Source organism: Arvicola amphibius, chromosome 6, assembly GCF_903992535.2.
Source record: "Arvicola amphibius chromosome 6, mArvAmp1.2, whole genome shotgun sequence".
Taxonomy (NCBI): Eukaryota; Metazoa; Chordata; class Mammalia; order Rodentia; family Cricetidae; genus Arvicola; species Arvicola amphibius.
The window spans coordinates 57560995-57580090 of NC_052052.2; the positions used below are offsets into that span (position 1 = coordinate 57560995).

A 19096-nucleotide genomic window follows, 5' to 3' on the forward strand; every position below is an offset into this window, starting at 1 on the left:
CTAGAGTTTTGGAAGTTGCTTACAATGAACTTCCTGTTTACTTAGGTATATTATATCCTTCTGGGGTCTTTGTTGTAGTTGAAGACTAGATAGTTACAATTACAGTTTTTTCTTAGTTATGAAAAAGATAAATTAGATATAAAACCTTAGTCTCACAAAGATAGGATAGATGATAGAGTAATTTCCTTAATTTGCCAAATGTAAATGGACTACATATTGCAACTATAATTCTTGCTTAATAATTGTTTTGTATATTTAATTGTAGTATGTTAAAGTTAAAATCTTCCTGTTATTTAGACAGAAAAGTAGAGATGTTATAGGATTCCCTTCTGTATGCTGTGAATGTTTTACTACTTTTAGTAAATAAAGAAGCTGCTTTTTCCAATGGCTTAGTAGAGTAAAGACAAGTGAAAAATCCTAACAGAGATGTATGGAAAGAATAGGTGGAATCAAAGAGATCCCATGTAGCTGCTGAAGGAGAAAGATGCCACTTAAAATTTTACAGATATCGGTATGGTGATTTCTTAGAACATTACGAGATAATCAAGCTCAAGCCCCAGCAATACCACTTTAGGGTATATACCCAAAGTGTAATGAGGAGCAGCAGGCTGTGTTCCTGCTGCCCAGCTCCCGGTCGCCTGGCTAGCTAGTTTATACCCAGAAATAATAACACACAAATTGTATTCATTTAAACACTGCTTGGCCCATTAACTCTAGCCTCTTACTGGCTAACTCTCACATCTTGATTAACACATTTCTATTAATGTCTGTAGCACCACGAGGTGGTGGCTTACCAGGAAGATTCAGCATGCTGACCTGGCGGCTGGCTCCATGGCATCTGATCCAGAGAGGAGAGGCATGGTGATTGCCTCACTTCCCTCTTCCTCCCAGCATTCTGTTCTGTCTACTCCACCCACCTAAGGGCTGGCCTATCAAATGGCCAAGGTAGTTTCTTTATTAACCAATGAAATCAACACAAAACAGAAGACCTTCCAACATCACCAAAGGACGCTCAATTATAACACAAGGAAATGCGCCCAACTACATTTATAGCAGCATTGTTTGTCATAGCCAGAACCAGAAAATAACCTAGATGCCTGATGGAGGTTGGTCATCTGTCTATGTGTTACTTTCATTGGTTAATAAAAAAAACTACCTTGGCCCTTTAATAGGACAGAAAATTAGGTAGGCGGAGTAAACAGAACAGAATGCTGGAAAAAAGGCAGTCAGGCAGACACTTCAGGGCAGTCTCCATAGTCAGTTTCCATGCTTCTCCTCTCCAAGACAGACGCAGGTTAAGATCTCTCCTGGTAAGCGACCACCTCGTGGTGCTACACAGATTACTAAATATGGGTTAAAACAAGATTTGAGAATTAACCAATAAGAGGCTGAAACTAATGGGCCAGGCAGTGTTTCAAAGAATACAGCTTCCGTGTAATCATTTCGGGTGTAAAGCTAGCCGGGTGGCGGGACACAGCCCCGCTGCTCTATCTACAGATGCCACTCAACTGAAGAATGGAGTACTACCCAGTGGTTAAAAATAAGAAGAAAAAGAAGAAAAAATAGTGACATCTTGAAATATTCAGGCAAATAAATGGATGAAGAAAAAACATATTGAGTGAGGCAACTCAGACCTACTCATAAGTGGCTTTTAGACATAAAGCAAAGAGCCTACAGTGTGCAACCCCAGAGAACCTACCAACAACACTGAGATAGACATACACGGATATACATAGGAAAGAGAAAAAAATCTCCCCAGTAAACTAGAAGCATGGGGCTCATGAGAGAAGGTAGAAGGGGAGAGGGGAGGAAGGGAAAGGAGCAGAGAAAAAATGCACAGCTCAATAACAACAATTAAAAAAGTTTTAAAAGTCTCTTTAACATATTGAAACTTTGGGATAGGAGAGGGTCTCACTGGTTGAGAGTACTGCCTGCTCTTGAAGAGGACTTGGGTTTGATGCACAGCACTCAAGATGGCTGCAGCCACCTATAACTCCTAATCTATAAGATCTGGTGCTTCCTTCTGACTTCCAATGGGACCAGGCATACATGTGACAAAAAGACATACATGAGGTGAGAGCATTCATAACATAAAAATTAATGAAGGTATAATTTTTTTAAATATTTAAACTCTCTTTTGAAACCTAACTGTGGGCTCCCTTAAAATCAAAAATAAATTAAACACTTATGTCAAGAAAGAAGGAGAACATAGATCACTTTTTTAGATCCACCCTCTGCAGCACACACAACTTGTCCCCTAGACTCAGGTCAGCTCCAGTCCACATCTTTCCTCTCCTTGTGGACTTCCAAAGGGACTGGCTTCTCCCAAATTCTGAGGTGTTTTGTTGAAATGTGGCTGTACTTTCAGCAATAGCCTCTCTGGGCTCTTCTCAAGGACTCTAACTCTGCCACAGAGTGCTGACCCTCAGATGCTCTCCATGACTCATTCATGCCTTCAGAACCTGCACCACCTGGATGATTCCTACACTAACAAGTTCCACTGCCAGGATGAGGTACAACCTTGACAGCCTCAGGCACACAACTTGCATGACCCAACTCTGAGGAAACTTCTTCCGGATGATTCCAACTCAATGACACTGCTCTTTTCTTAATCTCCCCTAATGCCTCAGCTCCTTCTCCACAACATCAAATGTCCCAGTGAACAGAGATTTCCTTTCAGTGGTTGTGATACCTTCTTAATCACAACTGGTTCTTCAGGCCCTGCTTACAAGAACCAGATTCTTAACTGAAAATAGCAAATGACTCTGATAGTGTCATTAACAGACTCTCAAACTAGTCTCTGAAATATTTTAGGCTTACTATTGTGAACATTAGATCAACATTCTGATCTTCCAAGCTCCCATGGAACAGATGACCAAGCTATGAACACTTAATGGCTTTTATAGACCATTGTTCTCCTTCCCCAAACACGATCAAGTCTGTCACAGACATACCCCCACAATCCAGGTGCAAATGTCTGTCTTAGGGCTAATATTGTTCTGATGAAACACCATTGGTTAGAGAGAAGACTCAGAGGTTAAAAGCAATGGCTGCTCTTGCAGAGGTCTGAGTTAAATTCCCAACAACCACGTGGTAGCTGACAACCATCTGTAATGAGATCTGATGCCGTCTTCAGGCAGAACACTGTATGCACAGTAAATAAATACACCTTTAAAAAAGGAAAGGAAGGAAGGAAAGAGGAAGGAAGGAAGGAATGAAGGAAGAAAGAAAGAAAGAAAGAAAGAAAGAAAGAAAGAAAGAAAGAAAGAAAGACCAAAGCAACTTGGATGGGGAAAGGTGTTTTTGACTTACAATTCCACATTCACTGTTCATCATCAAAGGAGGTCAGAACAAAACCTCAAATGGGGCAGGAACTGAGGACATGGACTGATGCAAAAGCCTTGGAAGGGTGCTGATTACTGGCTTGCTCTTCATGGATTGCTCAGCCTGCTTTCACAAGGAGCTAAGATCACCAGCTCAGGGATGCTATGTCTCAAATGTGTCAGGAACTCCCCAGGGAGGGCACCTCTCACAGTGGGCCAGAAACTCCCTCGCAAGTATTAATTAAGAAAATGCCTTACAGTAAACTTACAGTAAAAAAAAAAAATGTTCTTCAGCCTAGCTTGAAGACCCATCACAGGGAGGTATTTGATTTTGAGATTCCCTACATTCAGATGGTTTTAGCTTGTATCTAGTGGACATAAAACTAACCACCACACAACACACCCTACAAATTGGGTATAGTTTTTATGCTGTAATATGTCAATATTAATAAAATTTATAATATTGAAGGTACATAAAGAAAGGACAGGCAGAAAATTAATATACTATTTAATGACATAGAAAAATAATTTTATCACATATAAGGAAAATGTTGCTATATTAAGGAATATGTAAAATTTCACATGATATTATAACTTAAGGTTCATAGTTAAATAAACAAATATATATACACATAAATACAAATCTGGATGAATCTAGAAGCTAATGTCTTTACAATATACACAGTCTTGCTCATAGCTGATGTAACATTCAGGAAGGTTGATTGAAAGATGTCAAATTAAGTGAGAGAGCAGAATTGGTGAGGTGAGGTTCAGGGTCCTAGTCCAGGAGAGTCCTCTCCTTCTCCTCTTCAGCTCAGGACTTACTCCTTGTCCTCACTCAATCTTGCCAGCAACTTGGCTGAGGAAGACAGGACTCTCCAGACTTCTGCTCTGACCACCTCCCAGGCACAGGGGCTGTGTTTCTTCTCTCTCAGGTAGACAGTGATCCTGTGGAAGTATTTCCTCACAGCCACCAGGGAGTCTTCCTGGCTCAGGGGAGGTTCCTGCACCCCCACCTGCTGCATCACACAGGCCTGCAGGTCCTTGAGCTGCTGGTGGAGGCCAGTGCAGAATGTGTCTAGGAGGATTGTCTCCCAAGCAGCAGATGAGTCCTTTGAGCTGAAGAGGATCAGTACCTGCTGGGTCAGCTCCTGCAGGACAGGGATGGCTTGAGTCTTCTGGATCTGCTGGGCATCCATCTTCTCCAGAGGGAATGCAAAGTCCTTTCTGTCCTTCAGGCAGGAGAGAGGGGAGAGTTTCCTCATTTGTGCCAGGAGTGTCAAGGCTCCCTTGTTCCTGAGGTTATGAGTCTGAGGCAGGTCACATCCCAGAGAGTAGGTTGACCAGTAGCTCATCAGCACCAGGGCCATCAGGAAAGCACAGGGCCTAGGCATTGTGGATGCTGTGGATGTTGTTGGTCCTCAGGGCTGAATGGTCTTGAACCTTCTCTTCTAGGTTCTCTGAAGATCATCATTTGTGCATGTGTCTTAAGTAGGGAATAACACTACTTTCCATTTTCTGAAGCCCTCCCCTTACTTTCCAGTTTTCTTTCACTTTTTCTCATTCATTCTCTGCTTCTATGTTGGCATTTTCCCTCTACCATTTTGGGTTTCATTATTGCTTCTTCTTCCTTCTTTCAACAAAGCCATTTTAGAAGTTCTTTTCTGAAAGAAATTTCTATAACTTTTTCCCTCTGTCCTCCTCTTATAACCGATTCCCACATCCTGTTGGCTTCAGCTCTCATAGTGGATATGCTTTCTGCTTGGTTTTTAGAATCACAAATCCTAAAGGATTACTGTTCTTATTTCTAGTGTGTTTAAGTGAAGGGCTTCTGTTTTCTGACTCACATTGCCAGGATCAGAGTGTCAAGAATCTCTAGACAGTAACATTAAAAAATGTTTAATCTTACACTTAAAACATTTTCTAGATTTTCTTAATATCATTTATAGTAGATAAGTATTAGTTGTTCTGACAAACACTATTTATTGTGATTCATACTTAATCATCAAATATTTGTTTGAAATAATTAGATGGGTGTACAAGATGTACTGATGAAGGAGCATTTGATCACAATTTTGCAGGAACTAAGCCTAGAGCTGTTTATGGAGTATGATTATAGTAAGACTCATATCCTCATCTCCATTCAACTCAAAACTGCATGGTAGAGACAGTAAGATAATTCTTCTAGAGAGTAAAAACTTTATATCCTCCTACTGTATATAAACTTTCATTTAATTTTACTGCATTTTTGAGGTGATCTTAATTCATTGGAGGGATTCTGCCCTCTGTCTTTTGTTTACATTTACTCCATAAAGATGTCAGAGATAAAATGACACAAGTAGATGCATTCATTCCAAATTTCATGACAGTTAACTATTTATTTAGTTATTTACTGATTTATTTACTTTTTGGTCTTTTCTACTTTCCTAGAAATCAAAACCTAGTCTTGGTTCTTAGCATGGAAATAAAAATGTGATGTCAATTGTCATGAAAGCAAAAGAGAGGAAGTGACTTCTGCTGCCCAGAGGGGAAACAAACCCAGTAACGTTAGTAACAGTCAATATAGCCCTCGGGGAATCCTAAAGTCATGAAATAAGAATTGATAATCTGAAAATGACTGTGTGTTCAAAAGTGACATAAGATTTAATGAAGTTTCAACAAAAGTTTTAACAACATTCTACTCAGAAACGGAAACATCTGTTTTCAAATACACACGGAAGCACACAGTGCAGTGGTGGGGGTGTTCTAACTCCTGATTGCATGTACTACAGTGTCACAGCAATCAAAACAGCAGGACACTGAGAACACTGTTACAATAGGGGATATGAGGATCAGTGCAATGGGATAGTTGGCTGAGAAATAAATACACACCTATGTCCATCTGAATCACCAAAAGCACTCATTGGAGTTGCTGTAACCATTCCTGAGATAATGAAACTAGATCTCTGTCTGCCACCTTGTACCACAATCAAATCAAAATGATGAAAGTCCTCCTACATGTAAGGGCAGAAACTTTGAAGTCGGTAAGACAGACTCAAGAAAGCTCTTCATTGTAGCTATAGGCAAGGGCTTTATAAAAAGGACTCAAGCAGCCCAGGAAATAATAAGAAATGAAAAATAGGAAATTGACCAAATTGAGCATAAAACTTCAAACCTGCATAGTAAAGGAACAGTAGCCTTATTGAAAATATGGCCTACAGGGAAGAAGGAAAAGGATTTCTACTATTCATCTGACCGGGCATCAGATAGTAGAAAGGATAAAGGATGTGAAATTGCCAAGACAATACATAATTCCTTTAATTCATAGGCAAATGAATAAAGAGATAGTTCTCTAAAGAGCTAGTGCAAAATGCCAATGTATATTAGAAAAATGTCCAGCATAATTAGCGGTCAGGGAAATGTCAGTTCAAAAGTACATTCATGTTTCTCTTCATCCCAAGCAGAACGGTTGTCATCCAGTAAAACTGGCGTCATTAGAATGCAGGAGTATATGGTATTTTGTTTGGGCGTAGAGATGTTAATTAGTGCTAAGTATCACTATGAATTTTCCTTACATAAGCTAATAATGGAACTACCATATGGTCCAGATGTACCACTCCTCTGTGTGTGTGTGTGTGTGTGTGTGTGTGTGTGTGTATCAGAAAGAACAAAGTGAACCTACAATAGAGCCATTGCATATTAACGTTTATAACGTTAACATTCACAATAGACAAAAATTTTTAATCAGTCTAGATGTACATCAAAAGGTGAAAGGATATTTAAAAGTTATATACACTGTGTATGTGAGTGTCAGTTTCTATATCAGCTATTAGCTAAAGGGGAGAATACAAGATGTACTTGTAACATGTTATAGAAGATTAATATGTAAAGCAGAATAAAACATTTATGTGGATATGAATAGACATCAAGGACATAATTGTAACAGAATAACTTGAAAAGATATTTAACATACGTTTTCTATCATATGTGGATTATAAAAAATACATTTGTATAAATATTTATATACATATGAATGAATATTCTTATATGACATAGATTCAGAGCAGGTTTCTTTTTGGAAAGAGGACCAGGGTGAAGGTTTTGGGGGGAAGAGGAGAGGGTTGCAGAGGATAAGTGTATAAAGTCCATCACAACACATGGATGCAGATGTCACACTAAACCCATCTATTGCAAAGGCATCACACACATTTTGATCACAGGACATGGAGAAAACAATCTGATACTAACCCTGGAGCTTCCCCTTTGCTGGCTACCTATCACAGTGGGAAGGTGCTTTTCATATTGCAAGGGGAGAAATTCATGAAATACCTTTATTCAGCTCTTCACCCAGTGAGATAAGATAGTAATGAGCCTGGAAAGCTATGCTCATTAGTGCAATGAATGGCGGCATGAATGAATGTGGATTATCAACAACAGTCTAATGGTACCTCTGCCCTACTAAAAGACGAAACTCATGCCCATCATTGTCTCTTGGTCAAAACCCCAAGGCTAGGGAGCTCAGAAACACTATTATTATGCCAAAGGGTCACAGTATCAGAGAGCCTTTTAAAGACTTAACATTTATACCCTTATGCTAGTGAAATACTTAACCCTCATCAAAGAAACTTCTTTATGCAGGAGACAGTGGTTAACAGGGAAATTTATACTTAAATGGCAGGGCATAATCAACTATGAGTGCTTGCTCCTAGGTGGAAGGTTAATTTCACACCTCCTTCCCCAACCTAGACTCATGGCACACTGCAGAAGAAGGGGCAGAGGGATTGTAAAGACAAAGGTTGGGAAGATTACTGAATACATCTTCTGAACACGACAGGGCTGTCGCACTCATGGGCTCACAGCGGCTGTGACTGTGTGAAAAGAAGTGTAGACAAGGTCAAGGCAGTCAAGACTCCAGCGTGGACAGGGGAGGGGCTGAGATTCCCCATCCCTGTCTGAGGAGCCACAGGCAGCTGATGGCTGCTGAGGGAGAGTCAGGTTTCTCCAGCGGTGTTTCGTACAGAAGACGACGTGTTCTCCAGTGGATGCCACCCTGTACTATGTAAACATGCGAAGCACTAGTTGGGCTATGATAGAAAGGCAGAGTAAAACAAGACATGATGTTAGCACGAGAATGTGGAGGGGAGGTCTAGGAAGAGTCAGGCAGGGAATAGAGTGTGTATATGATCTATATACATAGTATTCATGTATAAAATTACCAAAAGGGAGACAAAATTTAAAAAATTGTGCCATAACAATTAGATATGAAAATATGTTCTCCTTTACTATTGTACAACATAATGACTAAAAAGAACAGCTGTACTGTATATTATAAAGTACTAGAGGATAAGATATTAGGATTTTCAGAGCTAAAGAAACGATGCTACTACATGATGGGCAGGTCTGCTTATATCCAAGCACCATGCATTTTACACCTGTACCCTCTAAATGTTTGTGGTTTTTACATTGTAATGTTAGTTTAAAGAAATAAAAGTGAGAATATATAAAGGATGGAGATATATAAGACCTATAAGAAACAAATTTACAAAGCACAGGAAACTTTTATTACATACAGAGAAATGTTTTATTATATCAAATATAATGTAAAATGGTATTATAACTTAAATTTCATAGTTAAATAAATATTTATACACATGAATATAAATAACTGGGTGAATCTAGAAGATAATATCTCTACAATATACAAGTCTTGCTCATAACTGATAAAACATCCTGGAAGATTGTTTGAAGGATGTGAAAATGAGTGATATCATTGAGACAGCAGATTTGGTGAGGTGAGGTGCAGGGTCCTAGTCCAGGAAAGTTCTCCTCCACTCTAGCCTCAGGACTTACTCCTTGTCCTCACTCAGTCTTGCCAGCAACTTGGCTGAGGAAGACAGGACTCTCCAGACTTCTGCTCTGACCACCTCCCAGGCACAGGGGCTGTGTTTCTTCTCTCTCAGGTAGACAGTGATCCTGTGGAAGTATTTCCTCACAGCCACCAGGGAGTCTTCCTGGCTCAGGGGAGGTTCCTGCACCCCCACCTGCTGCATCACACAGGCTTGCAGGTCCCTGAGCTGCTGGTGGAGGCCAGTGCAGAATGTGTCTAGGAGGGTTGTCTCCCAAGCAGCAGATGAGTCCTTTGAGCTGAAGAGGATCAGTACCTGCTGGGTCAGCTCCTGCAGGACAGGGATGGCTTGAGCCTTCTGGATCTGCTGGGCATCCACCTTCTCCAGAGGGAATGCAAAGTCCTTTCTGTCCTTCAGGCAGGAGAGAGGGGAGAGTCTCCTCATTTGTGCCAGGAGTGTCAAGGCTCCCTTGTTCCTGAGGTTATGAGTCTGAGGCAGGTCACATCCCAGAGAGTAGGTTGACCAGTAGCTCATCAGCACCAGGGCCATCAGGAAAGCACAGGGCCTAGGCATTGTGGATGCTGTGGATGTTGTTGGTCCTCAGGGCTGAATGGTCTTGAACCTTCTCTTCTAGGTTCTCTGAAGATCATCATTTGTGCATGTGTCTTAAATAGAGAATAACACTACTTTCCATTTTCTGAAGCTCTCCCCTTACTTCCCAATTCTCTTTTCACTTTCATTCATTTTCTGCTTCTATGTGGGCATCATTCCTCAACCATTTTGGTTTTCATTATTGTGTCAACTTTTCCTGCTCCCCTCAACAAAGCCATTTCAGAAGTTCTCTCCTAGGTGAATTTTCATTAACTTTTATGGTATGGATATACATCAAATGTATGAAATTTGCTTATCTAATATAAAGAATGAATATTCTTTCAAATTTCATTAAATGTGTACTTAATAGTCTAGAATTTATCTTCACCATTAATTTGCTGGCTGATTTTTTATTTCCTCTGTACATTACATAAACTATAATGTAGTTCTTGATATAAATTAATTTTTATAAATAATTAATTACAATGCTGACAATGATATAATTCAATTCGTTCAATGTTTTTATAAGTTAATGATTTATTTTCTTCACATTCACTTTTCATTTTCTTAAGTCATTAATTCCTATATAGATAGTGTTTGTCTTTTCTGGGTACTAGCTATTCATAAAAGATTATGCATACTTTTCTTCTTTATGGTTGCATAATATTAATGTTTAAACATTTTTAAGTAGAATTTAATCATGATTTATATATTATCCAAATTTAATTCCTTAAATGTCATCGACAGCGCTGGAGTGCATTACAGTTCAGGTAATAGAGTTCTTCCCTAGCACACATGAAGCCCTGTATTTTATTTTCAGTTCATCATATTGCATATAGAGGTACACATGTCATCCGGCACTCAGGAGATGAAAGCATGATGATCAGAATTGGGGGAAACCCTCAACTTCATACTGAGTTTTAACCTTCCTAGACTATATTTGACTTTGTCTAGAGACATGGTTAAGTAGTTAAGAGTACATACTGCTCTTGCAGATGAATTCCCAGCACCCACATTAGTCAGCTCAAAACTGCCTTTAACCTCCTGTCAAAGGGTCAACTTTCATGTGCCTACCATATGCAGATAGACATTCATATACATGATGCAAACAAAAATAAAAACTTAAAAATATTACCTCATCTTCAGACGCTGCATGGCTCAAACATCAGGAAAACCATCCAGTTGACCAATAGGTCACCAAATGCCACCTCTTATAACAGATGTAGGGCTCCCATGGAAAGTCAACAAAGTCTGGGACATTAAGTTCTGGCAGGACAAAGCCTCTCGCCCCTGAATTAAGGCTGAGCATGGCATCCCACTATAGGGAATGGGCTCCAATAAGCTAGCTCATTCACCAAGGATACATCCTGTCTTACTTCCAGGTTCAAGATTCACCACTGGCTGCCACATATGGAGGGCCTATTCCAGTCCCATGAATGGTCCACAGCTGTCAGTTCAGACTTCCTGAGTTTCCATGAGCTTGGTTCAACTGTCTCTATAGATTTATCCATCATGACCTTGACCTCCTTTGCTCATATATTCCCTCCTCCATCTCTTGGATTGGATTCCTGGACCTTGGCCTGGGACTTGGTTGTGGATCTTTGCATCTGGATCCATCAGTTGCTGGATGATTACAGAAGTCTAGTTCAGGCTCCCTCTCCACTGTTGCTAGGAGTCTTATCTGGGATCATTCTTTTGGATTCTTGGAGATTATTCTAGCAGCAGGTTTCTCCCTAACCCTATAGTGGCTCTCTCTATCAAGCTCTCCCTTTCACTGCTCTCCCACTTCATCCATATCCCACCTCAACCATCCTGTTCCCTCATGTTCCCCTCTTCTATCCCTACCCTTTTATTGTTCCCCCTTGCTCCTAGTTTACCCAGAAGATTTCATCTAATTCCCTTCCCAGAGTGATCCATGTATCCCTCTTATTGTCTTCCTTGTTACCTAGCTTCTCTGGAACTGTGGATTATAAAAAATCAGGTGTTCAAAAGTGTATGGATTGATAACTGAGTCTTCTGTTGGTTTAATTGACTCTCCTGTCTGCTTTTATGCCAATACCAAGCTGTTTTCATAACTGTACCTCTATAGTAGAGTTTAAAGTCAGGGATGGTAATGCCTCCAGAAGTTCCTTTATTGTATAGAACTGTTTGTGCTATCATAGGTTTTTTTGTTTTTCCATATGAAGGCAAGTATTGTTCTTTCAAGGTTTGTGAAGAGTTTTGCTGGAATTTTGATGGGTATTGCATTCAATCTGTAGATTGCTTTTGATAAGACTGCCATTTTGTAATATGTTAATCCTACCTATCCAAGAGCATGGGAAATTTTTCCATTTTCTGATGTCTTCTTGGATTTCTTTCTTCAAAGTTTTATAATTCGTGTATACAGGTCATTCACTTGTTTGGGCAGAGTTACCCCAAGATATTTTATGTTATTTGTGACTATTATAAAGGGTGATGTTTCTCTGATTCTTTTCTCAGCCTGTTTATCTGTTTATAGGAATGTTACTGGATTTTTTTTAGTTAATCTTATATCCTGCTACTTTAGCGAAGGTGTTTATCAGTTGAAGGAATTTCCTGGTAGAATTTTTGAGGTCACTTATGTATACAATCATATGATCAGCAAATAGTGAAAGTTTAACTTCTTTACCAATTTATATCCCTTTGATCTCCTTTTGCTGTCATATTGCCATAGCTAGAACTTCAAGTACTATATTGAGTAGATATGGAGAAAGTAGTCAGCTTTGTCTTGTTCCTGATTTCATTAAGATCATTTTGAGTTTCTCTTCATTTAGATGGATGTTGGCTATTGATGTGTTGTATATTGCCTTTATTATGTTTAGATATGTTCCTTGTTGTAGACTAAGACTGCTCGTTCGTTCCCAGCCACCCAGACCCCAAATAATAACACAGAAACTGTATTAATTAAAATACTGCTCAGCCTACTAGCTCGGGCTTCTTATTAACTAACTCTTACATCTTAAATTAACCTATTCATATTATTTTATATTTTACCATGAGACTCATAGTTTACTGGTAAGGTTCCCGGGCATCTGTCTTCTTTGGCATCTACATGGCATCTCTCTGAACTCTACCTTCTTTCTGCCAGCATTCAATTTAGTTCTCCCTGCCTAGCTCTATTCTGCCTTGCCACGAGCCAAAGCAACTTCTTCATTAACCAATGATAATAAAACATATTCACATCATACAGAGGGGAATCCCACATCACTTTGTGTCCCTGCTCTCTCCTAAGACCTTTATTATGAGGGGATGTTGAATTTTGTTGAAAGATTTTTCAGCATCTAATGAATAATCATGTGTTTGTTTTTTTTCTTTCAGTTTGTTTATATGGTGGATTCCATTAACAGATTTCCCTATGTTGAACTATCCCTGCATCTCTGGGATGAAGCCTACTTGGTCATGGTGGATTTTCTGATATGTTCTTGAATTCAGTTTAGCAGTATTTTATTGAGTACTTTTGCATCAATGGTCATGAGATATTGGTCTGTCATTCTCCTTCTTACGTTTTGGCAACAGGGTAACTGTAGCCTTGTACAAAAGAGTTTGGCAATGTTTCTTCTGTTTCTATTGTGTTGAACATTTGTGGAGTATTGGTATTAGTTCTTCTTCAAAATTCTGGTTGAATTCTGTGCTGAAACCATCAAGCCCTTGGCTTTTTTTTTTTAATTTGGAGGCTTTGGTGATTGTTTTTATTTCTTTAGTGGTTATGGGTCTATGCTTATCTAGTCCTTATTTAATTTTGGTATGTGGTACTTATTCAGAAAATTGTCCATTTCTTTTAAGTTTTCCAATTTTGCGGAGTACAGGTTTTTGAAGTATGGTCTGATGATACTCTAGATTTCCTTCACCATGTCTGTTGTTATGTCCCATTTTCATTTCTTATTTTGTTAATTTGGATATTCTCTCTTTCCCTTTTGATTAGTTTGGATAAAAATTTGTTTATTTTGTTGATTTTCTTGAAGAACAAACTCTTTGTTTCATTGATTCTTTGTACTGTTTTCCTTGTTTCTATTTTGTTGATTTCAGCTCTCAATTTAATTATTTCTTGTCATCTAGTCCTCCTGGATAAGTCTGTTTCTTTTTGTTCTAGAGTTTTCAGGTATTCTGCTAATTCAGTAGTGTGAGATTTTTCCAGCTTCTTTATTTAGACATTTCGTGCTAGGAACTTTCCTCTTAGCATTGCTTTCATTGTGTTCCATAAGTTTGGGTATATATTATAATATATTATGCATTTCATTGAATTTTAGGAAGTTTTAATTTCTTTCTTATTTCTTCCTTCACCCAGTGGTGATTCAGTTGAACATTGTTCAGTTTTCATGAGTTTATGGGAATTCTACAATTAGTGTTGTTATTGAATTCTAACTTTAAACCAGGATGATCCGATAAGACAAACAAAGTTATTCCAATTTTTGCATCTGTTGAGATTTGCTTTGCTATTGAGTATTAGGTTGATTTTAGAGAAGGATCCATGAAGTGCTGAGAAGGCATATTCTCTTGTGTTTGAGTAGAATATTCTATAGATGTCTGTTAAGTCCATTTGAGTCATAATATCTGTTAGTTTCTTTATTTCTCTGTTAAGTTTCTGTCTGGCAGACCTGTCCAATGGTGAAAGTGAAGTGTTGAAGTCTCTGACTATTAATTAGTGTGTTGAACTTGATGTGTGATTAAAACTTTAGTAATGTTTCTTCTACAAATGTGGGTGTCCTTCTATTTGGGACATAGATGTTCAGAATTGAGACTTCATCTTGGTGAATTTTTTTCTCTGATGGATATGACTAATCTTCATCTCTTTGGACTAATTTTTGTTTGAAGTCTATTTTGTTAGATAATAGGAGAGCTATTCCAGCTTGTTTCTTAGGTCTGTTAGATTGGAAAAATCTTTTCCTAACACTTTACTCTGAGGTAATGACTATCTTTGTAGTTGAGGTGTATTTTTTTAATTTTGTCTTTGCTCTTTATTATTATTTTCATGAATACAGTGTATGACTGCAGGCCAGAAGAGGGCACCAGATCTCCTTATTGATGGTTGTGAGCCACCATGTGGTTGTTGGGAATTGAACTCAAGACATCTGGAAGAGCAGCCAGTGCTCTTAACTGCTGAGTCAGCTCTCCAGGCCCTATTCTTGTTCTTTTTAAAAAAGATTTTACTAAATTCATTTATTTATGCTGGTTGAGGGTGGCAGGTAACATATCATACATGGAAGACAGAGGACAACTAGCAAAAATCAGTTCTTTCCTTCCATCAGGTCACACTCAGGGTGACAGGCTTAATAGTAAACACCTTTGTGCCTTTATCCACTGAGCACTGGGGCCATTCTAGGGAATTTAAGAGAAAAGAACAGCAGTTTTTGCCCTTAAAGAAAAGGGCAAAAAAAGTAGTCAAAATGCAGAAGATAGAGAAAATTGAGCCATTGGTTTCAGTGAATAGGCTAATTGACTACAAGAATAAAATTAGTTGCGGAAAAATTAAGAATTTAACTAGAATGGAGAGACAGGGAATGTGAAAGAGATGAGGTATAAAATAACATTTAAAAAAGCTATCAAAAATGGATAATTCCAGAAAAAAGGCTAAAGTCATATTATTGAACAATTTCTAAAAACAGTTCCTGAAACTATCTAAAGAATTTCTAGGAATTTAAACAGGGAGATCCACCCACACACAGGGACACCATCATGAGTCTGCAAGACACCACACACAAGCAGCCCGAGAGGAGGACAGACTAGGATTGACTTTCCCTGTCTGCCATGATTTGAATCAAGAGTTGCCCAGCACTTGGAAATGGTCATCCATGTCTTTCCAGAGGCAGCACAAACAGGGGGCAGCTGCCCTTACTGAGCCTGTTGGATGCCTAGCAGGAAGAACAGAACAGCATTGACTGCTGAAACCCTGGAACCCATAGAGGATGACAAGCTGCTCTTCCCTTACAAGGACCTCAGTACGTTGAGCTAGTTAGTGCAGTGTTTCATAGCTGAAGATGCTCAGGAAGCTTTCCTGATTGCAGCTCTAGTCAAAACTGTTTTGATCTCAACAACTGGGGCAACTTTGGAGTCCCAACCAAGAATCTGGCCTGGGCTTCAACCATCTGTTCCAGTGGTTCTCAGCCTTCATATATGAAAACACAAAATTGTTTCGTTGCTACTTCAAAGCCATAATTTTGCTACTGGTATGACTCATAATGTAAATATCTGATTTGCAGAATATCTGAGGTGTATTTCTTGTATGCAGCAGAAGGATGGATTCAGGTTTTGTATCCAATCTGTTAGCCTGTGTCTTTTTATAGGTGAGTTGAGTCCATTGATATTAAAAAATATTAATGATCAATGATTGCTAGTTCCTGTTATTTTTGTTGTTGATGATGATGGTGGTATTGTGTAAATTTCTCTTCTTTGGGATTTGCTGATGTGGGATTATCTATTGTTTGTGTTTTTGTGGGTGTAGCTAACTTCCTTGGGTTGGAGTTTTCTTCTAGTACTTTCTGTAGGGCTGGATTTGTAGGTATTCTGTAAGTCTGCTTTTAATGTGTAATATTTTATTTACTCCACCTATGCTTACTGAAAACTTTGCTGGATATAGTAGTCTGGATTGGCCATCTGTAGTGTCTTGGCCACAACCTTCTGGTTTTCATTGTTACCATTGAGAAGTCAGGTGTAATTCTGATAGGTCTGCCTTTATATGTTACTTGGCCTTTTTCTTTTACAACTCTTAATATTCTTTCTTTATTCTGCATGTTTAGTGTTTTGATTATTATGTGGTGTGGGGACTTTTTTTTTGGTCCTGTCTATTTGGTGTTATGTAAGCTTCTTGTATTTTCATAGGCACGTTCTTCTTTAGGTTGGGAAAGTTTTCTTCAATGTTTTTGTTGAATGTATTTCTTGTGCCTTTGAGCTAGAGTTCTCCTCCTTCAATTCCTGTTTTTCTTAGGTGCTCTTTTCATGCTGTCTCAGAATTCCTGGATGTTTTATGTTAAGAATTTGTTGGATTTAGCATTTTTTGACAGATAAATCTATTTCCTCTGTAGTATCTTAATGCCTAAAATTCTCTCTTCCATCTCTTGTATTCTGTTTTTTATGCTTACTTCTGTAGTTCCTGGTTATTTATCTAGATTTTCCATGTCAAAATTTCCCTCAGTTTGTGTTTTCTTTATCGCCTCTATTTCAATTTTCTAGTCTCGAACCATTTCTTTAACCTGTTTGATTGCTTTCTCTTGGTGTTCTTTAAAGGATTTGTTGATTTCTTCTAATTTTTTGTTTGTCTTTTCCTCTACTTCTTTAATGTAATTTTTCAGTTCCTCTTTAAATGTCTCAATCATCTTCATAAAGTTATTCTTAAGGTCATGTTCTTCATCTGCGTTGGGATGTTCAGGTCTTGCTGTTGTAGATCCACTAATTTCTGGTGGTGCTGTGTTGCTCTGTATGTTGCTGAGTGTATTCCTACCCTGTTGTCTACATATCCCTTCCTCCAATCAGAACAGATGGAGCCTGTATTTGGGGGGAGGTCTCTTTTCCTTTAATTGGTGTAGTTGGGAGCTGTGGCTCCATTGAATGCTTCTTCCAGTATAAGCAGGGAAGAGCCTTCAGTGATGTTCCTCCAGGTGCCTATGGGCCCAAGGCTCAGATGATCAATCCTCCAGGTGCAAGTGGTGCTGAGGCTGAAGCTCCAGTGGTCAGATAATTTCTGGAGTTCACTTCTATCACCTCAGCCTGCTACACTCCTGAGGCTCTTCCTGGAGGCCTGACCCACCTGTTATGCTGTTGAGACTTCTCCCAGTGACCTGGCCTGCTGTACCCCACTTTTTAAGTGGGTTATCTGGTTTGTTGATATATAGTTTTTTGAGTTCTTTATATATTCTAGAAATCAGCCCTCTGTAGGATGTGGGGTTGGTGGAGATCTTGTCTCATTCTATAGGCTTCCGTTTTGTCCTATTGATGGTGTCCTTTGCCTTACAGAAACTTCAATTTCATGAGGTCCCATTTACTAATTTTTTACCTCAGTGCCTGTGCTTATTGACATTCTATTCAGGAAGTTGTCTCTTGTGCTAATGTGCTCAAGATTATTTCCCACTTTCTCTTCTATCAAGTTCTGTATATCTCTTCTTTGATCCATTTGGACTTGAGTTTTGTGCAGGGTGATAAGGATCAGTTTGTATTCTTCTACATGTTGACATCCACTTATACCATCACCATTTGTTGAAGATGCTTTCCTTTTCTCATTGTATAATTTTGGTTTCTTTGTCAGATATCATGTGGATTTATCTGGGTGATTCGATTCTATTGATCCATCTGTCTGTTTTAATGCTAATGTCATATGGTTTTTCTTAGCACAGCTTTGTAGTAGTGTTTGAAATCAGAATGGTTATACCTCCAGAAGTTCTTTTATTTTACAGTGTTACTTTAGTTATCCTAGATTTTTTTCTTTTTCATAGAAGGTGAATATTGTTCTTCCAAGATCTTTTAAGAATTATTTTGGAATTTTGATGGGGACTGCACTGAACCTGTAGATTGCTTTTGGTAAGATGGCCATTTTTACTATGTTAATCCTACTGATCCATGAGCTTGGGAGATCTTTCCATCTTCTGATATCTTTTTCAGTTTCTTTCTTCAAAGACTTAAGGCTCTTGTCATACAGGTTTTTCACTTTCTTGGTTAGAGTTACATCAAGATATTTTATATTATTTAAAGTTATTGTAAAGGGTGTTGATTCTTTGATTTCTTTCTCATCCCATTTATCTTTTGTATAAAGGAGGGCTACTGGAGTTTTTTGTTTTTGTTTTTGAGACTTTCTTGTATTCAGCCATTTGCCTAAAGATATTTATCAGCTGTAGGACTTCCTTAGTAGAGCTTTTGGGGTTGCTTATATATATACTATAATATCATGTGTAAATAATACTTTGATCTTCTTCTTTTCCAATTCATAGCCCCTTGATTTCCTTTAGTTGTCTTATTGTTCTAGCTATAACTTCAAGTACTATGCTGAATAGGTATGGAGAGATTAGACAGCTTCCCTTATTCCTGATTTTAGTGAAATTGTTTTGAGTTTCTCTTCATTTAATTTGATGTTGGAAATCAGCTTGTTGCATGTTTTTTTTTTTTTTTTAAAAAAATATGTTTAGGTATGTCCCTTGTATCCCTGATCTCTCCAAGACTTTTATCTTCAAGGTGTGTTGGATTTTGTCAAGGGCTTTTCCAGCATCTAATAAGATCACCATGTGATTTTTTTCTTTCAGTTCCTTGCCAGATCCACAGACTGTGAAAATGCATGCTTGATACTATTGTTATTAGCTATGGTATTGTTAACTTGTCTGTATGCCTATATAGACTGAAAACTTTGTAGAGATCACC

The 19096-nt window shown here is 38.5% G+C and overlaps 2 protein-coding genes across 2 annotated transcripts; both read right to left on the bottom strand.

The window, feature by feature from the left end:
• Positions 1–4144: 4144 nt before the first annotated feature.
• LOC119817056 (interferon alpha-12-like) lies at positions 4145–4717 on the bottom strand. The gene has a single exon (XM_038334234.1). The coding sequence runs from the start codon at positions 4715–4717 to the stop codon at positions 4145–4147; it is 573 nt and encodes a 190-aa protein (XP_038190162.1).
• Positions 4718–9148: 4431 nt separating this feature from the next.
• Positions 9149–9721, bottom strand: LOC119817059 (interferon alpha-12-like). The gene has a single exon (XM_038334236.1). The coding sequence runs from the start codon at positions 9719–9721 to the stop codon at positions 9149–9151; it is 573 nt and encodes a 190-aa protein (XP_038190164.1).
• Between the last annotated feature and the right edge of the window lie 9375 nt (positions 9722–19096).

Bases quoted from the DNA above. Each gene is read 5' to 3' on its own strand.
- LOC119817059 (XM_038334236.1), bottom strand. From the start codon at position 9,721: ATGCCTAGGCCCTGTGCTTTCCTGATGGCCCTGGTGCTGATGAGCTAC.
- LOC119817056 (XM_038334234.1), bottom strand. From the start codon at position 4,717: ATGCCTAGGCCCTGTGCTTTCCTGATGGCCCTGGTGCTGATGAGCTAC.